At 28.1% G+C, this 23,505-nt stretch overlaps 3 protein-coding genes across 3 annotated transcripts in view; 1 reads left to right on the top strand and 2 right to left on the bottom strand.

Moving 5' to 3' along the window:
• Positions 1 to 1,171: 1,171 nt before the first annotated feature.
• On the bottom strand, positions 1,172 to 2,561 carry LOC119672963 (epimerase family protein SDR39U1). Its single transcript, XM_038084152.1, has 4 exons — positions 2,442 to 2,561; positions 1,942 to 2,387; positions 1,657 to 1,890; positions 1,172 to 1,589 (listed from the first exon to the last, which is right to left on the bottom strand). Exons 1-4 carry the CDS (start codon positions 2,461 to 2,463, stop codon positions 1,392 to 1,394), a joined length of 900 nt encoding a protein of 299 aa, XP_037940080.1. The 5' UTR covers positions 2,464 to 2,561; the 3' UTR covers positions 1,172 to 1,391.
• An 879-nt stretch (positions 2,562 to 3,440) lies between these two features.
• LOC119672953 (mediator of RNA polymerase II transcription subunit 10) lies at positions 3,441 to 4,094 on the top strand. The gene is made up of 2 exons (XM_038084141.1): positions 3,441 to 3,661; positions 3,730 to 4,094. The coding sequence occupies exons 1-2, from the start codon at positions 3,540 to 3,542 to the stop codon at positions 4,004 to 4,006; spliced, it is 399 nt and encodes a 132-aa protein (XP_037940069.1). The 5' UTR covers positions 3,441 to 3,539; the 3' UTR covers positions 4,007 to 4,094.
• A 2,054-nt stretch (positions 4,095 to 6,148) lies between these two features.
• LOC119670990 (glutamate--cysteine ligase-like) overlaps positions 6,149 to 23,505 on the bottom strand; it is a 29,498-nt gene continuing 12,141 nt past the window's right edge. Inside the window, exons 2-6 of the mRNA XM_038081463.1 lie at positions 8,827 to 9,453; positions 7,127 to 7,878; positions 6,857 to 7,048; positions 6,604 to 6,785; positions 6,149 to 6,510 (exon numbers count right to left, since the gene is read on the bottom strand). Of these exons, the coding sequence (XP_037937391.1) occupies positions 6,327 to 6,510; positions 6,604 to 6,785; positions 6,857 to 7,048; positions 7,127 to 7,878; positions 8,827 to 9,451 (1,935 nt within the window). The 5' untranslated portion in view covers positions 9,452 to 9,453 and the 3' untranslated portion in view covers positions 6,149 to 6,326. The remainder of the gene's footprint in view (positions 6,511 to 6,603; positions 6,786 to 6,856; positions 7,049 to 7,126; positions 7,879 to 8,826; positions 9,454 to 23,505) is intronic.

Raw genomic sequence — 23,505 nt, 5'->3', positions numbered from 1 at the left:
CTTATTAAATGGTTAAATTCATAAATTGTTGCAATGTTTATTAGAATATTGGGGCCTACCAGAAAAAATATCAACCATTTATAAGAACTTTTATTTTAATTTGAAAATATTTATATATTAGAATCCTAAGTTGTACTTTAATAAAAAATAAGCCGAAAAATGTTAAAAAAATAATATTGCAACATTTATTATATATTTAAAGGTCATCAAAAAATTTCCTATTATATTTTTGTTTGTTATATTATATGTTACAATTTTTTTTTTGTGTTATATTCTAGAAGGTCACATATTTCGCGATTTCCAATAATTAAATTTACACCAATTATTTATTTATAAAAACAGGAAGTGAGTTTCTTAATAAAACCTTCAGAACAATTTAAAAAAATCCAGAAAAATGTGCAAACATATAAGTCAAGTACAGCTTTGGGTCAGTTAATTAAGGAGCGTTGACTCTGAGCTTCAAATTTGACAGGGCATGCGTTCGATTCCTGGTACTTGCAGTCTCAAAAAATTATTTAAGAATAATTATATACAAGAATTATTTCCAAGACCACTGATGATGGGTATTTGGCAATACTCTAAGTTGATGTATAATATACCTGTTTACAAATATTTATTAAATTCTATATGGCCATAACTTGTAAGGAATGGTTTTAAAAATTCCTTACATCTTTTTTCTTATAACTTGTTCTAATTATATTACTTGAAATCTCTTTTTATACAATATTTCATAGGATAAGTTTAACTAAATATCGGTTACTGCGAGTAGAAGTATTTGTGAAAGCGTTATAATTTGAAAAAGTAAATAGATAATTCTAAATAATTTTCATTAATTAATGATAGATCAAAGAAAATTGATGTTATAATATTTCTCACTGTTAGAAATTTAAAAAAGCTTATTAAACATTTAAATCTAAATTATTATTGTTTTATAATAAATATAACTTATTCTTTAAAAAAAAATTGAAGTAACACCTCACACATAATAAATTTCTTTCATTCATAAAGGATTGAATGTAAAAATGTAGTCTTTCAACTTTAAGAATATTTCTGTCTAAATACACAACAACATTTATGAATAAATATTTCACAGCTCGTGCGAATGAAAAACATATTAGTGTTTTCAATTTTATTAGCTTTAACAATGTCTACACGATAATAGATAATAATTTATTAACTAAAATTAATTTATTATAATTAACATAACATGATTCAAATGAATGATTAATTAGCAATTTGCCATAAAAACTAGCTAAATTCATGCAATATCATTTTTAGTTATAATGTATTAACTTATGATATAAACAAGATACAATATAAATTAAGTAATAGTGATATTTTCATAATTTACAAATTTTTGGTGTTTATGTTATGCTTTAATAAAAAAATTATTAAAGCTTTCGAATAACTTCTTTGCAAGCTTCCTGCGCGCTTGGGTAATTGTACTTAAAGCCTGTCTGTAATGTGCTTTCAGGCTTAATTTTAGCTCCTGTTAACAGCAACGATGAACGATCCTTACCAAAAATGGTTTCTACGACAAACTCTGGCACAGGACAAAGACAGGGACGGTGCAATGTTGATGCAAATGTCTAGAAAATTAAAACAAAAAATATTGTAAATATGACAAGCAAAAAAACAAAAAAATGAAATAGGTACCTTAGAAAATTCGCCATTTGTTACAATTTCGGGTGCAACACCATTTAAGACATTTTCGCATTTCTCATCTTCAATACTATGTTGAATAAGTCGACATAAATCTTCGATATGTATCCAAGGTAATACTTGCTTTCCTGTTCCTAAAGGACCGCCTAATCCTAATTGAAATGGCAACCAAATTGACTTTATCATGCCTCCTTCTCTTCCTATAACAACACCACTGCGAATTTTTGTCTAAAATTAAAAACATTACTTAATTATTTTTATTCTTTTGCACAAACATACGCCTCGACAGTGTTTTGCTGCTTCGGGTGACAAAGTTGCAGCTTTTTCCCATTCCAAACATAAATGTGACATATAATCAAAACCTTCCACTTTATCATTCTCAGTATAAATTCTTTCAGTTGGTTTGTAGTGACTAACACCCGATATGTTAACGAATGCTTTTACTTCTGGTGAATTGGTAATCGCCTTGGACAGTGCTGCACTTGTATTAACACGCGAATTCCACACATTTTGTTTAAAACCCTCAGTCCATCGTCTGCTTGGATCCAATACATTTTGCCCAGCTAAATTCACCACAGCCGTTGTACCTTTTGGTACACCATTTTTTTCTAAATCATGCCAAGTGATACGCTTTAATCCTGGCATACGCGATATCACCGTCACATTATATCCTTGTTTACCTAAGTGTGCAGAAAGTCGTGAGCCAATAAAACCAGTACCACCACCTGCACAAGACTAAGGTATGAATATTAAATTAAGTTTAAATTTTTATATATTACCAATTAAAACATTTTTTGCCATTTTAATTTACAATTAATTTAGTAAAATTTGCAAAATGCAAGTTTTACGTAAATTATGGCAAACAGCTGTGGTATTGTACATTTAAACAAAAACAATAAATTTTGAAAAGTGGTGTGTTCAGTGTAGATTTTTTGATGCGTGTGTTCACGCCAAAATATTCTCGACAAAAAATTAATGTACGATATAACAAAAATTTATCGATTTAATATAATGTAGTGATTTAAAATTTATAAATTGCATCCATGCTTTCACTAAATAATTTCTTCTATATTAAAGATGTCGCTTTATATATATGGTTGCCCTGATCGTTGCAACGATTTTCATATATTTGAGAACTCCAAATTGAAACAACATTATATGAAACTGATAATTAACGAATTTTGCGCTGAAATAAAAGACGTGTGCGTGCCTTCACACATAATTGCCTTCCGCGGCTCATTGTTGCAAACAATCCTCATTAAAATGCAATCACTAAATATTTGTTCGTCTTTTTTGTAAATATGCCAAAAACAGCTTTCTCAAACTGTCAAAATGCCATGAAAAACGTTTATTTAGAGTATGTTTAATGTATTCATTTACATTTGAAACGTATTTGAAACTCATTTGAAACTTGTTGCAACTCGTTTGTGTAAAATCAGCACATGGAAGTCATTTGTGCATATGAGATTTTGTATGCAGAAGTTTGTGATTTTTAATCGAAATCAGTCATTTAACGCCAGTGTAAACGCTATATTACATATATATTATATATTGATTATTAAATATTTTCCCGACCATACATATGGATTTTTTACGGATTCATTTTTTCTAATCGTAAATACTCAATGAAATAGTTTGTTACACACAGTTTAGAATCACTTTTCATTTTAGAATCACCATATAGTATAAATATTTTTAATATATTCCATGTATTATATAAAATAATAATATATTCGAATAAATTAGCGTTTTTCTCTGTATGGCAACTCTTTGTATTTAGTTACGAAATGTCAAAATAATAACTTATGGCGTATTATTAACAAAGTTTTGCGATATTGAAAGCGATATTAATTTCAAGTTTTTAAAAATACATAAAGATGACTGCACCACTTGAAAATTTAGAAACTCAAATAGAAATGTTCATTGAAAATGTTCGTCAAATACGTATAATTGTTAGTGACTTCCAACCACAAGGACAAAATGTTTTGAATCAAAAAATGTAGGCAACAAATTTCTTATGGTAACCATTTTAATAATATTAATGTTTATTTTTTTCTTTAATTATAGTCAAGGATTAGTTACCGGTTTACAAGAAATTGATAAACTGAGACACCAGGTCCAAGATGTATTTGTACCGTTCGATGTGTTTGATTACATTGACTCCGATAAAAATCCACAGTTGTACACAAAAGACTGCGTTGAAAAGGCTTTGGCCAAGAATGAAGAAGTAAAGGGTAAAATTGATGCTTATCGAAAGTTCAAGGCAAATCTTTTACTTGAGTTGTTTAAAACGTTTCCTAATGAAATGGACATGTATCAAGCTTATCGTCCAAATTCTACTTAAAAATCGTATTTAATTTAGAGATTTTTGATATGGAAAGTAATTAATTATATTTAAGTAATGCTAATAAAAAAAGATCTGTAATTATAATAATTTATGACTTTGCACTTATAACAAATTAGTAGTATGGTTGTTTTTAAGACGTTACTATTATCTGGTTTGTCACTACATTTTTTGGAAATTGTGCTGACTTTGTCAAGATATCGTCTTGAAGTATATTTATAATTTAATTTTTCTTAGTGTTACTATTATTATTAATAAAACAAAAAGTCTGATTATTAGAAACTGGGTCAATAATTCGTGCCTTGGGAAGTTAGTTTGATTCCCGTTTTTTACATATGGTGAAACTCGTCGTATATATTTTTACTGGTAAGAGGTGTAAATTATAAATTGTTTCGATACATGGATGGTTCTTGAAATCTACATTTGAACTTACAAACATGTAACACAACTTTTGAATGTTATTAATGATTATTATTATTTTACACTACTATACTGTATTATTTTAAAATCATATTGTTTAACTAATATTTATGTTAATAACTTGCTTGGTCTATGTGTAGCAAGAGTTTATCTTAGTATAACAATGGACCATTAATTGTGTTTAAGTAAGCTTGGGTGTACATATTGCGACAGCTCCTTAACCTAAGGTTCTGGTTGTCAAATTCTTATTAGACTTGCGATTATCAACAGTACTGTTTTTATAATTACAATAACTAACATACTTTTTGAATTATTAATAAACATATATTTCAAAGACTCTCTTCCGTGTAAGTGATTGACTTCAGGATAAAGATAACGTTTGAATAAATATATTGCTATACTGAAGTTACTGTAAGTATTCCAGTATTCACAGCTTGAACACAATTATGAATATTTATAATTAATTATTTATTCATAATTAATGAATTATGAATATCTTGAATATTAGAAATGCACTATCAATAAATAATTTAAGCTGCTAACTCAGATAGAGGATTCCTTAGTTAAAAATATAAGTTAATTTTTATTTGTGACTAATCGTGATTTTAGTTTTTGAATACTTAATGATATTTTGTGCAGAGTTTAATGTAAATCCTTGTCGATTACTTATTTTTAATCACTTTCATAGACATAATAATTATATATTGGTTTACTGTATCACAAAGCTTACTTAATAATTTGCATTCATGTTAATATATTAAATTTCTAAATCAATTAAAGCTTGTAAATAATTTATAGAACGAACAGAGAATATGTCCAGTAGTTAATTGTAAAAGTTCGGAATTACCACACAATCTTTACTAAGTAAAACTTACCCAAATAAAACTAATGCAATCGGGGTTTTCATGTAATTAGTTTTACTGACATCCTAATCAATATGAAAACATTACTGGCACAAGATAAACTTTTAAACGTAAACGGTGATAATTTTTTTTTGTTGCAATTTGCTATAAAAATTTTTAAAATGGTTGGTATCATATTTTGATGCCGTTTTCACTTTATATCCACTAATATAAACCATATATAATATAAACTGCTTCTATATTCTTAGTGATAATATATACATTATAATAATATATTCTAGGTTTAATATATATAGCAGATCTAATATGTTATCAGATTCCATTCCACATTTTTCTAATAATTTTAAAGGAAACTACAAAATTTTAAGTTTTTGTTTTAACATTTATTATATTAAATGGATTTATTTTATTTTTTTCAATGCTTAATGATATTAAAAACACTCTTCGAGTATACAATCTTAAAATCAAAACTAAGTTTTGTAAAAATAAAACCTGCTATGATGTTCGTTAGACAATTATAAAAAAAAATTAAAACAAAAACAGTTGTAATACTTAGGCATATAAAATTCTGACTGAAGTATTACATTTATGAAATAAGTGAACTCCTTATTTAGGAGTAATATTTGCAATGCTCAATTTTTAATATATCGAACATTTTTATTCAAACATTTAAGTTAAATAAACAGACAATTATTGGTAATTAACAATTGAAATACATTTTAAAACGTTGCATTTTATTATACGATCTATTAATATTACTTGCTATTTTTCAATAAATTATATTAAAAATCTATACTTCAATATATACTTTTTAGTTTATTATACTTTTTTTTTGATATCTTATCATTAAATTTTATATGATCTTTTTTTATAATTTAAACACTTATGTTTAATAATATTAACAAAGAAATTTTTAATTTACTAAAACTAAATTCAACCCCAATTGAGACCCAATTAATACCGCCACTTTGGCCCCAACCTGTGGCTATCGGCTGGTAATGTTCCTGAAGTTTTTATTGTTCACGTGCTTCTGGTGGTCATTTACCAACACAGCAGCCATTCAAGGCTAAATGCTTTTGCAATGCAGGTGGTAGAAAATCTTTCGTTTTGGAACGATTTCCTTGTCCAATCAACGCTGGTTCAATAAGCGTACCTTCTTGAATTTCCTGTATTTTTTTAAGCAAATCATAATTGATGCTGTCACTCACAATTGAATCTTTTCTGTAAAAATAAAAAAAATTAGTATATCTATTTAGTAGTCTATTAAAAAAAAAAATATAAATATAAAGCAGGTTATAAATTAATATTGCTTACTTGTAATCTGGATGCTGCAAGACCTTTGTTCTGATCCAAGTTGCTGTGGTTACAAATTCTCCAGAAGCACGTTTTTGTATGAAACGTAAATATTGTTCGATGGTGCAGTGAGTGTCGGTATCAACTTCCATGGACTGCAAATAACTGCGAATAAGTGGCACTAGACCCGGGAAAGTATTGGGCTAAAATATTAATTAAAAAACAATATATAAATATTTGTTTAATATTTGTGAAGTGATGTTAAAAAGCTTACCTTGCCATTAAAAATTTCTCCTATAGTCATAAGTTCATAGTTTTCATCGTAGCCGTTAACACCATTCTCTTTGGTGCCGTTAACAGTACCATTAAGTTCGGGTGCTCGTGCACGATGATGTGCTTTACGGAACCAAAATTTCTCTTTACGGCAAGCATCACGTTTTTGTGCTGTTTGCATATTTTCATCAACCTAAAAATTATTTATTTAAAAAAATATATCATTTTGGCATTGTTCCAAATATCGAAAAATCGTCTAAAAAATACTCACTTTACTTATGGGTATGAGGAAATTTAGTTGATACGATAAAATCACTCTTGTCAATAATACAACAAAACATACAAATGCAGCATTTTCAAAATCACTAATTTGTGCCTCACATGGCCTGAACTCCACACGCCAGCCGATCGATGAATTCGGTGGTGGTGGCTTAAAACGCATCGTTTGCCAGTTTGTGGACTGTATGTTTTCAAAATGATCTGTATCTTCTTCATCATTCTGATGTACTTTCTCGCTGAATAATGAAACTGTATCACGTATGAAAAGATGTGCCACATGTTGCGCAAGTAAATCATCAATTCCACCATCTCTCAAGCGTTTATACACTTTCTCATCATAGGTCAGTGGAACATCATTATATTTTCCTCCCTCCGTTGAAAGATATGAATCAATTGAGTCATAACGTGATTTCGCTATACGGAATTTATTTTCACGCAATGGTTTTAGACCACGTTCTTCTTCAGTACGGCAATCTACTGATGAACTGATAACGTTCCAACGGCAGTCCGATTCAGTTAGATAACCTCTGTATATTGGTGAGGCAGCTGTTAAAGCTAACATTATTGGACAGAGTGGCGCTAACTGATCGTACAATGTACGCGCCTCAGTAATATTACAAGCCTGGAATGTTAATTGTAGGCAACAACAACCCATACCAAAGCCCATGGCATCTAATAATACAACGTCTGGCTCATTCTTTGGTGCGCCAAGCACAGGAATTTTGGTATTCTCGTCATTAAATACTGAAATTAGAAAAAAAAATGACATTAGGAAATTTTTAGTTATAAATAATTAATGGGTTAAAAAATGAAGTCTAAAATTATATCGGATTTACTAGCTAGAAAAATAGAATTTATAGATAATTTAACTCTTCTTTCTAATTGGTGTATATTGAAGCGTAGTCTACTTCTCGGGTTGATATGAAATTGCTACAATATTTGTTTTTTAATTTAGATTATATCAATAGATTGGCAACACTCCTCATTTAACGCTACGACGCCTTGTTCACTTTTACTTTTCGAATAAATCATTATAGGATAAGTAATAAGTTTAGGGTAACATATTACAGAAACTGATGAAAGGACTTTCCAACAGTTAATTGTCCAGAACAACCAATTATAGGTTTCAAGAACGACCGGGTCTACGTCACGGAGCCCTCGTCTAGTTCGACTGCTAAGTGTCGTTTAGCATACTTAAAGGGTCTACACAAGCAGATTCTTGTGAGCTACAACAACAACTAATTATCGTTTACTACTTCTGTTAAAGGATTGCATGACACGAATCAAACTTATAGCAATAAAGCCAAAATAATTTTATAAAAGAATGGCTTTTTTTTGTGTATCATTATTTCAATGATAAGGACCGACTCATTGTAATAAATTATCTAAGATAGATATTAAGTTTGAAATGAATTTATAGAACAATGATTTATTATGTATATCATTATTTTAATGGTAAGGATCGACGCACTATGTGAGATTGATATGTAATTGAGTGGCGTGTTAAATCAGAATTATTTATTTAAATAGAAGTTTAGAAAAAGGGGCTATAAAACTAATCTAACTTCCATATCTAAAACATTAACAATATATTGACGAAACAAATTTTTAATTTATTATGTATTAGAGAAATGAAATGAATCACTGAGATTATATCATTTATAATCTACTACCATCTACTACTACACTTACCTTTAAGTTTTATAGCCACTTTCTCACCACGCCTTTGTCTTATATTACGAGTGAGCGTTTTAAATCGTGGATGTCCTGGAAAGATAGCCTCATCTGGAAAATAAAGTGATTTTGCTGCACTTTTTGGATCATCTGGTTTAGGATAATATATGGGATAAGTAAATTCTGGTGCACCCAAACGTGGGAAATTCGTTATAGACATAACGCATTCATCTTTATCCAATAATTGTGTTACTTCTTGTCGTCTGTATCGCATATTTGCTTCGACTAAATTTAAATTTGCCATTAAACCACCGAATGGTTTTCCTGGTGTACCTTCTATCATATAAGCCCCATATTCTGGCCGCCATAGTGATTTGACACCATGTGGATCGGCTATTTCTTTTTCATTTAATTTTGCTAGTAAATCTTGGGCTTTTAACGATACTCGCGCTACTCTGTTTTCATCATCAAATTTTACGATTATATATTCGACTTCATCGCCCCATTTAAGAATATCACCTTGGCGATCTTTCAATCTGTGATAGAGATTTATGAATTGATTAATACCATGTTCGCGTACATGTTCTGCTAATTTTTTTGTTTCTTCCCATGAAAGTGGACTACCCTCGCTTAAAAGACCCATTTCTGTAAATAGAAAAAATTTAAATTAATATTTATGTATTAGTTAGTTAAAGAACATATAAAAAATCACCCTGTAATTAATTATAAAAAATAAGAAATTAAAGTCATTTGATATTTTTAATAAATTGCAATGCGCATTTTATCTTTAAACTACATATTTAATAACTTTTTTTTTTCATTTTAAAAATGGAATGCTGAAATTCCTCTATCATTTCTATAATAAATATGATCTATTTTGAATTAAAAGCTTAATTGCCTTAATAGGAAAAGTTGTAAATGAACAATAATTGATGCAAATTCTGGAATGCATTTTGCATATCGTTTTAAATTTTAATTACTCGTATTCAGTAAAATTTTAGTAATTACGTTCTTCTTCTTTTGAAAACAGACTTTTAGTATTAATTAAAAATAAATAAAAAAGTTATTAAAAAAAAATAAATAAAAAAGTTATTAAAAAAAAATAAATAAAAAAGATCTTATAAAAAAAATAAATAAAAAAATTATTATACACAAATAGGCTGATCCAAGATATATATTATTGCTGCAACTATTATGTCTCTAAGTTCCTACTATTCCGATCAAAATAGGCAAAAAGTAACCCTAGATACAGTTTTGGTAGCTAGGGTCAGGTAAATTAAAGAAGGTCTCTATTTGTAATTTTTTTAGAATAAAAAGTAAAATAAAAAATGGGTAAAAAACATACCAGAGAATGGTTGAGATTAATTTGCTGAAAGTTTTGTACCTGGAAGTATTTGAATTGGGAACTCAACATTTTTATTCCGGAATTTTGTTTAAAAGTCCACTGATTAATTAAAAATTAATATCAATAAATTTAAAAAAAAATATTTTTCTAAATATATAAAACTGATTTCATCACAGTGTTTCGTTTTTAAAAGAATAATTTGATATTCTTAAGATAAAAATAGAAGTGATTAATAATATAATATAAGATATATTTAGAGAAAAGATTCAAGTGATCTGAAAACAATACAGTCTTTTAAGTAGTATAATAATTTTGAATTAATTTTATTATTTAGAAAAATAATAGCAATTGAGTAAAAACTCCATTAAAGATACAGTATGATATACTTATAATATAGTGCAGTCGAAGATATAGTACATGAGTAATATACTTCTGTTATCATACTACTGCATAAAACTTCTTTGTATGATAAATTGCAAGATATAAGATACTATATTATGTTGTAATAAAATATATAAATAAAATAAAAGTTAAATTAAAAAGGAATATTCCTTATTATAGGAATAATAAGGAATAGTCTGAAGACTAGCACTCTACTGAGAAAGAGAAGAATCATAACTCTTAGATATGAAAATGACAATATTTGTTATAATTAAAAAAGGTCAAAAAAGGATTCAACGGTTCTGGTCATGATATAAAATATATAAAAGAATTTTGTTGTAACGAGAGATTATCATTTCTCTATTAAAAACGAAAATAGTCCGCTTCCCCCACTGATAAAAGATTGGATGTTTCTATAATTATGCTTATAGCACTTGTCAAGTACATGGTTTCCATTATTTCTGCTTTTTTTTTAATTGCATATGTGTTTAGAATCAGGAATTGACGTGTGAAGCTGCTACAGGGACTACAGACTAATAGCACAGAGCTATCTGATCTTTATTAATCTTACAAAGGGAATCAAGATATCAAATTTATATGAGTAGCTGATATGCGATATTGAAGTGTTGCAGTTTCTGAACTAATATATATATAGATGGAGTTACAGGGACTTATATATATTAGTTCAGAAACTGCAACACTTCAATACCGCATATCAGCTACTCACATAAATTGGATATCTTGATTCCCTTTGTAAGATTAATAAAGGTCAGAAGCTCTGTGCTATTAGTCTGTAGTCCCTGTTAGTGTTAGTGTCATTTTTTTTTTGTAATTTTTAGTAATAAATTGAGTAAAATAGTTATTTAGGAAAAATAGTTTATTCAATAGAATACTTGTGATTAATTGCAATAATGTTAAAAACATTTAAATATAAATGTTTCTTAGAGCAAATTCTAAAAATGTTCTTTAGAAAAAGAGCTACTCTCCCAAAAAACAAAATATTTTTGTATACATATAGAATACAAAGCAAACTTAGCATAATTTTTACTTATGGTATTTTTAAAATAATTTATTTAAAATTTTTAGCATATATTGAAAAATTATTTTATATTTTAAAAACGCAAAATGTATTTTTATAATGTATAATATATAAAAATAATTTTTATTTTTTCTTAAATAAAAAAAATAAATATCGCAAAAAAATGTAAATGAATACAATACAAAAAAATATCAATAATAAATCACATAAAATAAAAAAAAATTATTTGATATTTTGTATTATAAAAATAATCAAATTAAATAAAAATAAAAAATTATTTAATTTACTATAAAGTGATAATTAATCAAGCAATCAATATTTAAAGTCGCATTAAATTTAAAAACTTAGAAATGACCTACACTTATGTGACTTTATTAAGGGCTTTAAGCAGAAATACAAGCTAGCTCTTCTTTTTTTCTGGAAATCTATTAATTTTACATTTAAAAATGTTAATTAATATTATTATCAGTATATGAAATTTTTTATTTTTATTTTTATTTCTGTATGGAATTTTTCTGTGAGCTTAGATGCAATTAATAATAAAACATCTTTAAAAATTGAAAAAAAAATCACAGTTAATTATAGCTGATAGATTATACCATGTACTGCAATACTATATAAATTGTTTGCTTTGCTTTGTAATGGAATTGATTTATTTTGAGTTTTGAGAAAATATATTATATATAATATTACATATTACTCACAAGATAATCCAATATACGTTTTAAATTAAACTTTCTCTATTTTACAAAGAATTAGGTGTATTGAGTACTTCTAGAGGCAACATACTTAGATAATCGAAGTAAATCAGGGATTAACCAAAGATTGTATCTTATTTTTGAAGACAATAATTAAGGGAAAATTGGTAATGATTAGTACTCGTAGTTCAACAAATTCATATATATGTAAAGATCTACTGTACTTGATCGTATTTGTAACTTTATAGTAAATAATTCTAGATTAACCTGATTGGTTTGTTACTTAGCAAAATGCGAACTTTTGGTTTGAAGGGCAACCGAGTGGTGATAGGTGATTTTTAGCTATAAACATTGTCCTTTCTCTAACTGATTCCATTGTTAGATATAACGTTATGCAAAAGCATTTGATATTAAAAATATGTTGAAAACTAAAGCGAAGTTGAGATTTTTCCACGTGCAGCAAGAACTGTCCTTGCTCAATTGAGATTAGGATATAGCCGAGTGCTAAACAGTTACTTGTCTCGCATAAATACGTCCATCCACAATGTGTGCCCTAACTGCACCTCTTCTCCCCATGACGTCGCCTATCTGTTTTAATGTCCTTCTGCACACACAAACCTTCGACCAATTAACCTTTGGACTCACCCCATTGAAGTGGCCTGGTTTCTCCGCCTGGATCCAGAATGACGGTTTATACACACCTCTAACTTTCTTCCCACTTCCCTACTCATGTATTCGTCTTGTGTTTCCTTTCATGTTTATCTGTTTACAGGTCCCGGCGGGTTACAACAACAACTCTGCACTCCCAAGAGATTTATAAATGTCACCAAAATGCCAAATGCTATTACCTTTGGAGTTTTACTGGCTTTTCTTTCCTTGCTTTAGGTCTTATAATAATATTAAACTAATTCGCGTACTGATAAAATTCTTTTCAACTTGGAATAATTATGGAACTTGAGTTTTACTAGCTTTTCGTTCCTTGCTTAAGGTCTTATAATAGTATTGAACTAATTCTCGTACTGATGAAATTCTTTTCCGACTGAAAGAATTCATCTTTCTTGGTAAGAATTCATTGACAAAAACTCGTTCTCGCAAATTTTAATTTAAATACAAATAAAGTACCTTAAAGATCTTGCTATGTCTACATTGTGACCGAAAAGCTTCCGGAAATTTTAAATAAAACGCAAAATTCTTAATCTTCATCAATATTTATTTTATCTCCTTCAAAATATGCTCCATTAGAAGCGATAAAACAATGCCAACGTTTCTTCAATCATCAAAAACATTTTTTATAGGCGCTTTCCGGTATGGCTTTGAGTTCCCTCTGCGAATTCTGTTTTACGTCTTCTATGGATTCAAAACGCGTTCCTCTGAGTGGTAATTTGAGGTTGGGAAACAGGAAAAAGTCACACGGTGCAAGATCAGGTGAATACGGTGGCTGTTCGATGGTATTTATTGAATGTTTGGCCTTAAAATCGTTGATAATGTTGAACAAATTGAGGTGAATCGGAACAAGCCGGGCGTTGACACGTCGCATACACAAATTGTCCACCAAAATCAAACGAGCCATCTCACGACCGATGCCTAGCTCTCGTGCTATCTCTCTAACACTCACATGAGGATTTTTGAACACGATTTCCTTTGCCTTTTCAATGTTTTCGTCGGTGGTAGAGGTCGAAGGTCGTCCAGAACGCGGCATGTCTTCGACGGTCGTACGACAGTCCTGAAAGGCTTTGTACCACTCATAAACTTGAGTTTTCGATAAAACTGATTCCCCATAAGCCTTTTGTAGCATTCGCAACGATTCTGCACACGAAATTTCGTTCGAAAAACAAAATTTGATGCAAACTCTTTGTTCAATATTTTTTTCCATTGTTTTTTTCGCAACGCACTACTGAGGTGAACTGGTTTCAACAGCTGCCGTAAACGAACTGTCTGACAGATCGCGCTCATTTTTGGCATAGTAATTAAGGACAGTGCTGCCAAACTACATAAACTTAAAATATCGAAAAATATACAGCGCGCGAATTTTAAATGAGAACCTCCGAAAACTTTTCGGTCACAATGTACATTAATTAAATATACTCTCAAGTCATTGTTTGTCAACAAACTATAGATACGAATTTCGTGATATTGGAAAAAAATAAAATAAATTTTTATTTTATAAAAAAATTCTTTGAAATACTTTAAGATCGTTTGAATGCATGTTGGAACATGATTTGAACTTCTGAATTTCATAAGTAGACAGAAGCCAATTTGTTAATTTTTTATTTACATACATACATAACATATATGTATGTAGTTTTATCCACGTGACTGTAATGTACGTTAGATATATTATTATGTTAGATATCATATACAAATGTTAATATTGTAGAAAGTTGCATGTCATGCAACCTTTAATAATGAGATACATCAAAAGGAAATGAAATAAACTTATACGAGGTAGGTGGGAATTTATGGCTGTTATATATTATTAACAATTCATATCAGTTATTTGCTAAGGGTTCTTGTCACTAATTGGCAGTGATAAGAGCGGCAATGCAAAAATAAACATACAAACGTGTTGATAACATGTTCTACATATTGTTCGTCATTAGCTACATATTTGAGCGATAAGATTTTAGAATGTTCTCAAACAAATTGCGTTCTTTCTGTTTACTTTACTCACTTCTTGTCCCATAGGAGAATATACCTACCTATGGTTAAATGATTAAAATGTATGCAGATTAGAAATGTTGAATTGGTCATGTGTTTCCTAAACAAATTCAATTCAGTAAAACTGGAAATCTAAAGATACATACATATATACATATATGTATATACATTATAATACTCTAAATATATATGTATATATTTATAAATTTTAAATAAATTTATATAAATATTGATAAGATTTAAATACTAACTACAAGTATTTGTATTTCTGTTTGGGCGGATATGCATATTTAATGCCTAAAAAACTGCGACGTCATTTTGTTGTGGTGAAATTGACAATCCAAGTATCTAAGAAACCAATTGAAATGTGTACTTGATTAAAAACATAGTATGTACGTATTGTGTATATACTATAATTAGTATATGGTATACTATAGAAGTATATTTATATGTATATATAAAAAAATGTGTACACACCTCGTTGTGTATAAACATTTTTTGAGTGAAAAATAATATGCGCAAATGACTAAGCATTTTCTATTTTGGCAATCATAGTTTTTATATACATACATATGTATGTATGTACGTATGTAAAAATAAACAATCGAAAACAAATTTCATTAAAATGTGCACTGTCATCTTGAGTTTCATATTTTGTATCTCATAGATACAAATTGGAGTGATATCATTAATTCATGTGAAATAAGTTATAATTTAGATTTCATTCAGAACATTCAGTTTGTTAATGCAAATTGCATGGATTTGTGACTTCAATATAACGTAAATAGACAAACAGATTCATTCATTTCAATGCTGTGCTTTATGCTGATTTCTCTCAATGAAACTAAAAGTTAAGGAAATAATACTTATATTTCTAAGAAAATGAATTCATTTAGAAGGCGTGATAATACAATATGTTATATACTAAGTTAATTATTAGCTACTAATATTCATAAATTTATTCAGTTTCAGTATTTGGAACGAATTTCATATTTTCAAAAATATAAATTCATTAGCATCCAATCACTGGTTTTTCTTAAAAGGCACATAAAACTGAATGAAAAAATTCAAGAAAAATAAATAAATTACAAAATTTAAATTAAAATTTACATTGTATTTTTAAGATTCAATAATAAATTTAAATAAATTGTAAAATTGCAAATTGTATTTTTTAAATTTTTTAATAATCACGTGTCAATATTTTTTCGTCATTATTCACATATAACAATATTCATTAAAATTTTATTAGAAGTAATATGCAATATATAAAAAATAATTATAATTAATAATGATTGTGGTAACTGCACTATTAATATATAAATATATTTAATATTTTTGTTCTATTCATATAAGCTTGTGTAAGCTAAAACTCCATCTTACGAAACTATGCAAACTATAGATTTTGTGAAGAGAATGAAGAGTCCGCCATATACATATAAGCTGTGAGAATACTCTACGCTAACGCACACACGAAATAAACTCCTGAGAATGTATATCCTTACGGAAGAAGCAATAAAACTCTGTAAAGTTTATTTACGCAACAGGGCTTAGAATATGTACACTATAGACCCAATGGTCGTAGTATCACACACTCTCTCAATAAAAATAATAAAAGCTTGTGCAAATGATTAAAGTGCACTTCAAAATGTTCAATTAATATTAACTATTTAAAATATATACTATACATTATATTTATTATATTTACACATTACATAAAAAGACATACCGCATAAAGATCTACAATGAAAGTTGAAGTATAAGATAGATTAGATTAGGTCAGTTTAAAGTGACAGCCTTGTGCACCAAAACACAATTAATAACCCGTTTTGATACTATGAAAAAATGTTGATGCATACGCTAGGCCAACTATACTATTAATATACCTATAAAGACAGCTTCAAATCAGCCATCATAGAGTAAAAGTCCCCAAATGCACTAACCTGGAAAAGGCTCAACATAAGACCCATATTTAAATAAAGTAAATCAACCTAACAAGTCTATAAACTATGATTATAATTTTAAAGTATAACATTTCTGTGGGTGAGCAAAAGAGTTCCAAATATATTAAATCTACTAACGGTCAAAAATAATTATTTTTATAATTAATTCAAAATTTACATTTAACATTAAAAGTTATATAGATGCCGTTCAAGCTTCAATTTTAATAAAAGAAAGAAATAAAATTAAAAATAAATAAACAATTAAATTATAAACACTTAATTTAATTTAAAAATAAGGAAACATAAACATAATACTTCCAAACTATCAGGTTTCATTTTTTAGACAGTTTTTTTTTTAAATGATAACTCATATCGACTAGAAAGCATGCCGACACCGAAGTTTATTGAACTTTTTGTTTATGAAATCATTATTTAGTATAATAAACAGCAGTCAATATTGTGTCTCATCACAACACCTATAAAATATTCATAATACATATACATAAAGGTCTGTCCATAACTGAAATAGAAAAAGCTTAAACCATATAAATATTTTATACATAATAAATAAATAATAATGACACAAGCAAATATTTAATTTAATTTTGATACTTGATTTTTTGATGATTCCTATAAGGCATGCGTTCTTATATAAATATTTTATAAAATTATAATATTAAATTGTTAAAAAAGGAGTTTCATTAAATTTTTTTTAAAAATTAGAAAATATTTTTTCTTGTCAATGTTTCTCTCTTTCTTATTCTCATCTCCCAGTGGAGCATTGGGCCTCAGTGTTTTTAAAGTGTATATAATCTGTTGATTATATTGTTATGGTAAAGATCCATCCTTTTATTCTCGTCTATACTTCCTGGGTATGACACTGGAGACTCTGCACCAGGAAATCAATTATTATTGAGTTGTATGTTGCATCAGTATGTAATTGTACAATGACTGTACCCATTAAATAAAATCCACAAAATAATTATTAAAGACTGTACAGTTATGTTGTTTTCGAAGTGTATATCTTTGTAGATCACACCAGAAAGCGATGGGTAAATTAAATGAGTCACGCTTTGCATTACTTTCCCATCCACCGTACTTTCCAGATCTGACTGTAAAATTTACTATTTGGAGACATACAAAAGATATTCCAGGCAAAGAAGTTTGTATCAAGTAATGAAGTGATTCCTGATGATAGAAAAAACATAAAAAAGCTAGAAAAGTCCTAGAATGTATGTATCAATGTGAATGTACAAATGCGAGAGTTCTAGAATACTTTAATCGAATTTCTAGAAAAAGATTTGTTTTTCTAAAGGAGACCGAAGACTTATTGAATGATCATTTATTAAAATTTTATTTATTTAATGTATTCTGTGCATTTATGTAATGTATCCAGCATTTAGATAATTATATTATGTTATATCTATTATATACACATTTAGAATAAGTCTATCTCAAAATATGGATAAAAATATGAACTAGGAGTAGGAATCGGAATAAATGGGGTACTAGCTCCCAACGGAGCGGATCACTGTGACTATGATTGATCTTTTGTGCTGCAATAGACCCTAACCGAACAGAAGACATTCCTCCTTCCGAATGAAATCCAGAATGTCGGCCATTCAGGACCTCCTAATGTCAGTAGAGGAGAGTAGTTCTCGACACAATGATCTCCTCTTAGCCCAGATCAAGGCTGGACAGTCACAGAGAATGTGACTGAAAGTCCCGTCTGCAGCGTCGACAATCTATCTTTTCGGACAGACGCATTTTGTTAAGGTGATAACGTAGTCCATGGTGACCTGTTAAATATTCCACCAACAATCTCATCTCTGTTTTGCTGAAAATGGATACCTTACCATAAAATATGAACTAATTTGTTTTTATACAGACTTCCAGCAAACTGAGATATTTGGATTCATGACTCATACTGGAAAGCTGAAAATTAATATACATATAAGAGCCTTTGTGTCTTTTTCACAATGTAACAAACAGTTTAAAAAACTTAATATATTCTATATTCACTATATTGTTTATTAATGGTATAATAAAAAATACAAATAAAGTACTTTCTCTCAATAAACGAGTTTGAAAAACATTTTTATTGCTGTATATATTATATATAAACTATTTATATATACGTAAAAAAATTAAATTTCATTTTTTTAAATTTTTTACGTATTTTTAAAGAACAGCAAATGATTTATTTTAGTAAATTAGAAGAATAATAATAATGAATACGAAAAATGTATATTAGAGCACGAAATCAGTCTCGAGAGTGACACACTAAAGATCCTACGTCATCTATATACCATAGACCGTATAAAAGGCCGTAGTGGCCGAGGGACAGATATTATGAAAAGTTTAAAATGTACAAGTATTATATATGTAAAAACATATCTAATTTATTTATTCACGTTTCTGAAAAAAAACTATACTAGTAATTATAAAATTCGCGTGAAGCAATTCTTTTTTTATTTTATTAAAATGTATTTGTGTCGAATTCTCTACGGTTGCTACTCATGCAATGCAAATGTTTACATGTCAATATGAAAATAATTAGAAAATTTGTATGAAAAAATTTAATTATATATACATTTACAGCACACGAATTAATGGAAATAACGTAAAATTTAGAAGAGGTCTGCTTACATCACTAGCATTCACCTAGAAATAATATTAATAAAAATATAATAAATACATTATTACATATTGATTTGTTCGGTCGTATATACCTATTCCAAAATCTAAACAAGATATTATTAAAGATACTTATTACTTGTTAGAATACATATATACAAAGATAAGGAACTATTTTTTTTTTGTTGCTACACTTACTCGTATGAGATTATTTAGTTATAGATTAACTAAAATAAATAAAAAATAAAATTTTTATGTCGACTGATTGATTGATGATAAAAGCGCTGCTCGACAAATTGATAAAATGATTGATAAAGTGACACTATAGCATTTGAAAAATTTGGAGATATGTTAATAATATAACAATAAATAACACAGAAAAAAATTTACTGAAATAAACAATTTTTTCTAAGGTCTATTAAGCCGGTTTTTTTTTTAGTTTATTACTAAACTAAACATTCTCGTACGCTTTAGGAAAATCGTAATTAGTGTTGCGTTAATTTAATTAATAAACAAAAATATAATATACATGTCAACAAATAAAAAAAAAATTATTCACAACATATGAATAGTGTTTGTAAATCACTGGCCTTTTATTTTTATAATAAAAACTATTTACACAAAAATAAATTTAAATTTATTTTGCTGGGCCAGTGTTGTATTTCAGCAGCTCAAGGAAAGATGAAATGCGGGGCCAAACGTTAAAATATTTCTTAACAATTTATTTATTTATTAAAAATTATTTATTTTTTAATTATAGATAAATTTATTAACTTTAATTTAAAAAAAAATTATTTTAACTATTTTCTAATAAATTTTAAATATATTTTTTAAAAGCGAGATATTGGAATTGTTTAAATTTTAATTAAGAGCAAATAATATACATAATTGTTTATTGTTTGAAATATATCAACAGTACAGTAAATTTCTAGTGCACTTCAGTTAATATATTATAATATTTATTTATATGTATATAAATTTGGAATCTCTGCAGATAATGTAATAACAAAGATTAGAACAAAATTAAAATATCTAGACCATTTGCAAAATGAATTAAAAATTTGAAAAATAAAAAATATTAATTTCATACATTGGTAATTAAATCATTATTTTAATAAAAAAATATAAAATATAGTTTTAGAAAGTCGTTTTGAATCCATATATCCTCGTAATAATGGATAGTAAAGATAAGATCAAGCTAGAACCAGCCAAAAACATTTATATAAGCTAGAATCTGGCCATTACTACGACTAGATATATTGCCGAGTGTGTTAAAGAAGAGGGCCCCAGAAACTTAAGCTTAGTTCTGGCTAAGCCTAGACATAGAAGAAGCAGGTGTTCTGGTGTTCTTTCTTCGTTAGCTGGTAAATACGCATTGCAGAAGCTGTCACAGGGTAGGCCAAACCTAGCTTCATTGCGTCCTAATATATAGAATCTGGTCATTACTAAGGCTAGTTACATTGCCGAGTGTGTTGAAGAAGAGGGTCCTAGAACTTAAGCTTAGTTCTGGATGAGCCTAGACATAGACAGAGCAGGTGTTTTGATGTCATTTCTTCGAAATATATATACATTACGTAAATATAATATACAGTTATAATAAATATAATTTATATATATATTATTATATATATATTATACATATTATATATATATTATTTTCCAGCGATTCGAAGTGCGTGAGCACCCTGAGATAAGTGGAAGCAGTTCTTATTTTACAGAATTTTATAGTGTGGAGGAGGGGAATGAATGCCTACGCACTGAGGACGATCCGGCACCCCGAAAAGTAAGTCTCGGCTTCGCATGGACTAAACTAATCACACGTTTTCTATTTCTACTTTAACTAATTCAAGTTTTACTCTAGTGTGGCCAGGCATACTATGTTAAATATGTTATATTATATATGGGAGTCGAAGATTTTGTACTTTTCACATTATATTTTTTGTTAGCTATGTTAATTAAGTGAATCTTTTCAAATAGTTGAAGGCGAAGTGGTTATAAATTTGCTACTGTACTCAACTTTCATTTTTTATAAATTGTGTTTTTTTTTTGTTTTATTTGGTATTACAATTTGGCAAGCGATTTAAGTTTATAAAAATTCTATAAAAATGCCAATTAAGTGATTTAATAAAATGAAATGAAAAACAGAAAGAATGGCAAGTTTGTTATACTTGTAGACAACAGCTTTAAGATATTTGCAGTTTATACTGTTAATGGTCTATAACTATTGAGCTAGTTTCCTTCTTTTGATATATGTTTATATATAGATATATATATATATACCATATATATTTGATTAATATACAAATAAGTATTTTTTAATTTGTGGTTTCGTATTTGCTAATCTTAGTAGTTAAACAAACTATACTTGCATAACTGAAAACTGTTAACTGTTAGTTAATGTTAGTTAGTAATACATTTTGTTAGCAAACTTTTGATATTGAATAAATGTATATATTTGTAGTTAGCCAATAATCAATCTTGGACTAATCTCGTCTATAATCGATGGGCATTACGTGCTTAACTTAGGTCAAGAATTTTCGAATCGTGTATTTCACAATGAGAACTAACAACAGTTTGCTGCTTTTCCTCTATTATTAATACTTAATTAGATTTTTTTTCTTTGGTAATAAATGCTTAAAGTGGCCTTGATGTAAATTTTTGTATTTATGTGTGAAGTATCTATGAGTAAATTGTATAAATTATATACATAAATTTCAATTTTTTTGCTTGTCATGCTTTGTTAATAATTTGATATAACGAATGAAATGCTAATTAAAATACCATTTTTGGTAATTGACCTTTATACATTATTAAACAATAGATTTTCTATGGAAAAGTTAATAGTAACTTTGCTGGAAATTTAAAAAATAGAAATTATTTTAATTTATATATTATGTCTATGAATTTCTAATGGCAAAGGATAACAACACAAAGGTATAGAAATATGTCCACAACAAATAAGTGACATTGGTTCGGATCAGTGTTTGATGGATACAAATAAAAAAATGACGCATATGAAAGCAATTACTTGTATTGATTTAATGAGCAAATGACACAAAGTGGTGGGCAGCAGGAATATCAAATGCCACAATGCACAACTAAAAAACACACTTAAGTGGCTTATTTCAGATAAGACTTCAGCGATAAAAGCAAATATTACCAAATAAGTACGGGTAATGCAGTACTAATATTGTCTACAAATTTAATTATACACTTTTTCCCTAATATTTTACGTTGATGAAAAAGCTTTTTAATTCCTTACCTCACTTAAACTTATTAACCATTTCAGAATGACTGCATTCCAAAAGGTAGCACTGTTCCCTCGGGCAAACGGTCATTAGTCTTTGCCAATTAAGGTAAAAAGCCTATTTCATACAACCAACAAGGACAGAATTCCAGTTCAAGACTTGTTCTCCTCACTTCTTTAAAGTGGTCGGTGATATACATACGTATATAATATGAAAACTTTAAAGGGAATGTATTGTAAATAGTTTATTAACTAACATATTAAATGCACATTTAATCGTTGTCGCTAAGACAAGCCTTTCTTTTAATAAACAAATCGTAAAAAGCAGTTGTGAAAATCAGTTTATGGCCCCACCATAAACTTTATCGTACGATTGCCAGTATCTATCTGTGTATCCATATACAAGTATGTATATTTATATCAAATTGTAGTGTTATAAAATTATAAACATATAAAAAGTTTAAGTTAAAAGCATGTTATTCTAGAACAATTAAGTTAATGCATTAATTTAAGGAATTAAAATTTAAAGTTGGAACTCACTTATCATGCACCTTTATGCACACGATTTCTACGTAATTATGTATGAGATAACGTGGTACGTATTAAAATTTGTACCTATTTTATAATATAAGTAATAACAAAGATAAGGCCGTGTGCACTATATGGAATATTTCAATACATTGTGACCGAAAAGTTTTCGGGAAATTTTAAATAAAACGCAAAATTCTTAATCTTCATCAATATTTATTTTA

Source organism: Teleopsis dalmanni, chromosome 1, assembly GCF_002237135.1.
Source record: "Teleopsis dalmanni isolate 2A chromosome 1, ASM223713v2, whole genome shotgun sequence".
NCBI classification, from domain to species: Eukaryota; Metazoa; Arthropoda; class Insecta; order Diptera; family Diopsidae; genus Teleopsis; species Teleopsis dalmanni.
The sequence above is the reverse complement of the archived record's forward strand: the minus strand, read 5'-3'. Positions and strand labels throughout refer to the sequence as shown.

What these genes read in the sequence shown, in the direction of transcription:
- LOC119672963 (XM_038084152.1), bottom strand. Translation starts at nt 2,463, where the DNA reads ATGGCAAAAAATGTTTTAATTG. An exon ending in GGCAAAAAATGTTTTAATTG is followed by an intron (nt 2,388 to 2,441) that starts GTAATATATAAA and finishes AGTCTTGTGCAG; the next exon opens with GTGGTGGTACTGGTTTTATT. An exon ending in CAAATGGCGAATTTTCTAAG is followed by an intron (nt 1,590 to 1,656) that starts GTACCTATTTCA and finishes TTAATTTTCTAG; the next exon opens with ACATTTGCATCAACATTGCA.
- LOC119672953 (XM_038084141.1), top strand. Translation starts at nt 3,540, where the DNA reads ATGACTGCACCACTTGAAAATTTAGAAACTCAAATAGAAATGTTCATT. An exon ending in AATGTTTTGAATCAAAAAAT is followed by an intron (nt 3,662 to 3,729) that starts GTAGGCAACAAA and finishes CTTTAATTATAG; the next exon opens with TCAAGGATTAGTTACCGGTT.